Consider the following 5,241-nt stretch of genomic DNA (forward strand, 5'->3'; position numbering starts at 1 on the left):
CCATATTAGGAATGAGGACTTCCTCCACAGAAGGTAACTGGATTTCAACGAAATATTCGAGTTGTTGAAGGAGAATTTACATTCTGTGTGTAATTAAGCGACAAATTGGTCACTTTGACATGTAATACGTTTAAGTAAATTCGCCTCTTATAGGTGTTTTTACGCTAAAGCAAAGGGGACTAAAGGTTGTAAGAGCAGTTCTATTGTCGTTTAATTCGTACGAAAAAAAGTATAGTGAAAATCAAAAGCGTTAAATTAAAGTTATATATAAAGTAATGGTCTGTATTTATGACGAAAGCGTCCGCAGACGTGCCTCTGCCGAGCTGAGTTCTGCCTACAGGCTTATTTACAGTGGCTTCTTCCCGGCATCTGCGTCACTCCCGGGGCGTGGTTGCTAGGGAAACTGGCCAATCACAGCGCAGCAGTTCCCCGGTTGCAAGCGTGTTTCTGTGCTTATATATAAAACACACTCGGAGGCGGCCAAAACACAACTTCACGAGCAGGAACGCGGGAACGTCTTTTTACAATCTGCCGGTTGCTTTTTGGGACTTATCGAAGAAATCAGACTCAGAGGACCGCATTTGTCTTGACTTGTTGGACTTTCACACTTTTTTTCCAATCGATGTCGAGACACTGACTCTGCTGACATTTGTTGAGACAATTTTCAATAAGCAGCCGGTAAGCTTAATTTCCCGACTTTATGTCCACAAAGATGGAACAACCTTTTTATCATGATGACTCTTTTCTGTCGGCTTACGGCCACTCAGACGCCGCCATGCACGACTACAAGCTGTTAAAGCAGAATATGAATTTGAACTTGACAGAACCTTATCGCAACCTGAAATCGCACCTGAGGACAGACACGGAACTCTACCAGGGGGGGCAGCAGGACGTGGGGACCCTGAAGCTTGCGTCACCAGAGCTTGAGAGGCTCATCATCCAAAACAGTAACGGTGTCATCACTACCCCAACCCCCGGGCAGTATTTCTACAACCGGGGCATTACCGATGAGCAGGAGGGATTCGCCGAGGGGTTCGTGAAAGCTTTGGACGAGCTGCACAAGATGAACCAAATGCCCCATTCGGTTTCCTCCATCGGCGCCAGCGGACTTTCCACATGCTCGCCAGCGGCTCCAAGCGTGTTCGGATCGGGACTGCAACCCGAACCTCCCATCTACACAACGCTCAACGCATACTGCCCAAACACAAGTCTCTCTTCAACCGCCTCCAGTTACCCCACAGCCACCATCAGCTACCTGCCGCCCCACCAGCAGACTCACGCGCAGACCTCCGCGCATGGTGCCTTCCAACCCATCCACTCGGGTTCGGGACTTCATCCGCAGCGGCTCGGCGCACTTAAAGAGGAACCGCAGACAGTTCCGGATCTCCTGAGCAGCGACGGCTCGCCTCCCATGTCCCCGATCGACCTGGAGACCCAGGAGAGGATCAAGGCGGAGCGCAAGAGGCTTCGGAACCGGTTGGCGGCAACCAAATGTCGACGGCGCAAACTGGAGCGAATCGCTCGCTTGGAGGAGAAAGTGAAAGGCTTAAAAAGCGACAACGCCGGCTTATCCAACACAGCTTCGGTGCTCCGGGACCAGGTGGCCCAGCTCAAACAGAAGGTCCTGACCCATGTAAGCAGTGGCTGTCAGCTGATGCTCACAAGCAAGATGGAGGCTTTTTAAACTCAGAGACTACAGAGAAAAAGTCATTTTAAAGTGATAACACTGGAGTTAACAGTGCAAAAGACTGACTGAAATGGTACTTCTGGATGCCGGGCACCCTTAAAACCATACAAACCTATTCCGCATAACCGCAGATCTCGGTTAGCAAATGTCTTTGTATATTTGCCATCGATAATATTGTATTTTATTGTATAAATTATTGTGTCTTGTCCCGGTTGATCCGGGCAAACTGAACCATGTCCAATGTTTACAATGTCTTTTTTTATGTGTGACATGTATTTAAGTAAAGTGTCTTAAAAACATGATGGGTATGTGTTTTTGTTTTAATAGGAAATATTTTAAAATGAAACAAAAAACCCTGACATATGTGCTCTAAATGAAAAGGTCACTGGAAAAGCCCCATCATATACTGTAATTGTGTTCTTAACGCTTACAGAAAATTTGACAGAAATGTACACGCACACTGTAATTGGGTTCTAATTAGACTGCTAACCACACTGCTGTGTGCATTATGACTCAATCGGAGGTTCACAGTTTCAATATAATCTTCAATTCTAAATGTCCATGGCAGGGGTCTTCAAGGTTATGCTCCCTAAGGACAGCTGAGGTGCTCGCGGGACTGTTTTGGAAATAGTTCAGCAGTGCAGGATTATTATTATTTTGTAGTAAAATGACTGATGGTTGACAGAGTCTATTCAACCCTATATCCAAAAATTAACATGGTAATAACATTAACTTTGTGCTATTTAGTAACATAAAATAGCTCTCAGATTAAAAAAGGTTGGAATATATAATTTGTGCCATTATACATTTTTCAAAAACTCAGAGGCGATAACCTCTCTAATCCAAAATTCAGCTCACATTATTGATTAAAGCTATAGACATATTGGCAGGCATGGGCAAAAGAGTGGACATGGCATTGGTGGGGACATGGCGCATTTTTATCATCACATGATATTGGCGGTGGACAAAACAATGATTGCTTGATATTGGAGGGGACATAGCGCTTTTTTTGTTAAAAGTGATCTTGTAATATCGGTGGGGACAAAACAATGATTCCTCATTATTAGTGGGGACACATCCCCTCCGTCCACTCCAAAAGTACGCTCTTGTGGGCAGGGACAGAACATATAGTAAATAGTATAAGTGTACATAGCTAAATAAGTATAAATAATTATTATTTGTTACATACGAGGAAAAATATGATATTGTTTTTCATTCAAAACCCGTTGTACAAGATATCAAATAAAGACAATGATGTAAACATACTATTATTAATAGTACTAATATTTTTCGATAATGGGTGATGGTCGACACTGGTGTTAACCAAAGTTGAGGTCCTTATAAATTATTTGTAGACAGGGTGGGGGTGACTGACTGCTTTAGGAATGCTGGGACTCTTGAACGCGCCTCAGCACTTGGCAGGGTATTCTGTGTGAGTGGGCGTCTGGATCCTTCATGGAGCATCTGCGTGGATTCTTGCAAAAGCGCACGCAGCCAAGGACGACAATGATTGCGCGAGTCAGTGCACAAATATGCGTGGCCCCAAAAAAAAAAGGGGGGGTGCTCAAAAGAAGATTATGTGGGGGGTTCAGGGGGAAGTCCCATGAATGAGTAATACTCTCAGACAAACGCTTTGGGATGAATTAGGATAAGAATAACAGCGAGAAACCCTAAATCCGTTTCAATGATGCTCTCGAACTGAACTATGACTGAAGAAGAAAACAGATTTGGTGACAGTTGGCCAAGAGAAGCTCAGCACATAAACTGCCTCCAGGCAAAAAGTGGGGTTCTTTCTTCTATCCAAGGCAAATTAAGGATGTGGAATCAGTACAAAAACAAAGCGTTCACCCTCAGTTTATTTGGAGGAAAAATTTAGATCCGGAGTGGGTAAACCTGGTCGCTGAGGACTACATGACCTGCTTCAATACAGGTGAATCCAATGGCCAGGATTGTTTTCAAGCTCCTACGCGAACCAAGAGAGTTTGTATTACCTGAGATGGAGAAGAGAAACCTCCAAAAACATTGAGGACATGCGAACCTGAAAGACAAGGTTTGCCTATTCTTGTTTTAGATCAGTGATTGTGAAATGGTCTGACTTCAGTAACTGCCATCCCACCCTAAAGTTACAAGCCACAATCCAAATCAAGAAAAAAAATCCACTTCTCAAATATATTAAGGATAGCACAGTTTAAACCATGCATAGTACAATATATTCACATAAAATAGAATATTGTAGTACAACCTGGTCTTTGAGAGTCACATGTCCTGTCTGTTTTAGAGGTTTCTCTTCTCCATATGCAAATTTTCAGCTTTGTTAGCATTCTGTGTGCAAGCTTGATAATGATCCACATGATCTGTATCACCTGTATTGAAGCAAAGAAACTAAAAACGCGTAGGACATGCGGCTCTCGAGGACTGGCTTGGCCACCACTGTCAAAGTTGAATAATATATTGAAAGTAAAGTATGAGTTAACAATGTCCAACTGAGTTCAAAGTTCATTTTTTTTTCACTGTGCCTTTTTGCTTTTATCTTACTTTCATCAAAGTTGTTAAGGTCGTGAAACGCATTATGGAGTGGGAGAGGGGTGGAGAGGAACTTCACCCTCATCCCGAGGTTTTATTTTCCATTTGTTAGTGTCGCATGGAAACGGTATAAGAAAAAAAGAGGCCTATTTGAAGTATAGTCTGAATGCCAACTCAAAACCTCAAGAAAGATGGAAAAAGAAGCGTTTATCCGAGCGCATCTACAAAATACATATACTTGCATGAACGAGCTAAGGCTGCAATCATGACTTTAGGCCAGGAGATGGCAGCCAAAATTCAAAGGTTCTAAATTCCGTACAGCTTCTTATACGTACTACTATTCACTTTACTGCTCAGTTAGATTAATTTTGAATGAAATTAAAAACTATTCCCTTGTGTGGTTTGTCTTCATGATAATAAAATTTATATCTCTTGTCACGGTTGCCAATTGCCCCCGCCCATATGGCGCCAGCTGCAGCTTGTTGACTGATTGCCTTCACTCCTATTTAGGCTCAGTGCTCTCACTCACCCTTTGTCAGTCCGTCAACAAACCTATGCACCTGCAAGACGTGTGTTTTGACTCTGTCCGGTATCCTGTTTGTGTATCCTGTCCGGCATCGATCTTGTCTATTTCGTCCTGTTTTGATATTGGTCTCCGTTCTCCAGTGTCTGGTATCGTTCCCGTCTATCTCGTTCTGTCTGATATCCGTCTCCAGTCTCCTATATCTGTTATCAATCCTGTCAATCCCGTTCTGTCCGGTATCGACACCATCTGTCCGGTATTGGCTTGTGTAAATGGTATCAATCTCATTGGTCTCTGGCTTCCCGTTGTTCCACGCCAGACTTCTGTCTTTCTTCTTCTGTCCAGCGATCGCTGAATCACTGGCATTTGTGTTAATGTGCATGACTGCCCCATTCCCGTAAAATAAAGCTTGTGTGAGAAATGTTACGCATCTGGGTCCTCTTTCTGTTCCGGTTCTTGACACATATATTCTCTGCTGTATCACTGTTTGGCCATGCTTTAAATGTGT

At 43.4% G+C, this 5,241-nt stretch overlaps 1 protein-coding gene across 1 annotated transcript; it reads left to right on the forward strand.

The window, feature by feature from the left end:
* The first annotated feature begins 474 nt into the window (after positions 1–474).
* On the forward strand, positions 475–1,986 carry junbb (JunB proto-oncogene, AP-1 transcription factor subunit b). Its single transcript, XM_088343243.1, has one exon. It carries the CDS (start codon positions 701–703, stop codon positions 1,682–1,684), a length of 984 nt encoding a protein of 327 aa, XP_088199369.1. The 5' UTR covers positions 475–700; the 3' UTR covers positions 1,685–1,986.
* Positions 1,987–5,241: the final 3,255 nt, after the last annotated feature.

This window comes from Urocampus carinirostris, chromosome 1, assembly GCF_059441175.1.
Source record: "Urocampus carinirostris isolate Australia breed hairy pipefish chromosome 1, RoL_Ucar_1.0, whole genome shotgun sequence".
In the NCBI taxonomy this organism is placed as follows: Eukaryota; Metazoa; Chordata; class Actinopteri; order Syngnathiformes; family Syngnathidae; genus Urocampus; species Urocampus carinirostris.

Bases quoted from the DNA above. Each gene is read 5' to 3' on its own strand.
- junbb (XM_088343243.1), top strand. From the start codon at position 701: ATGTCCACAAAGATGGAACAACCTTTTTATCATGATGACTCTTTTCTG.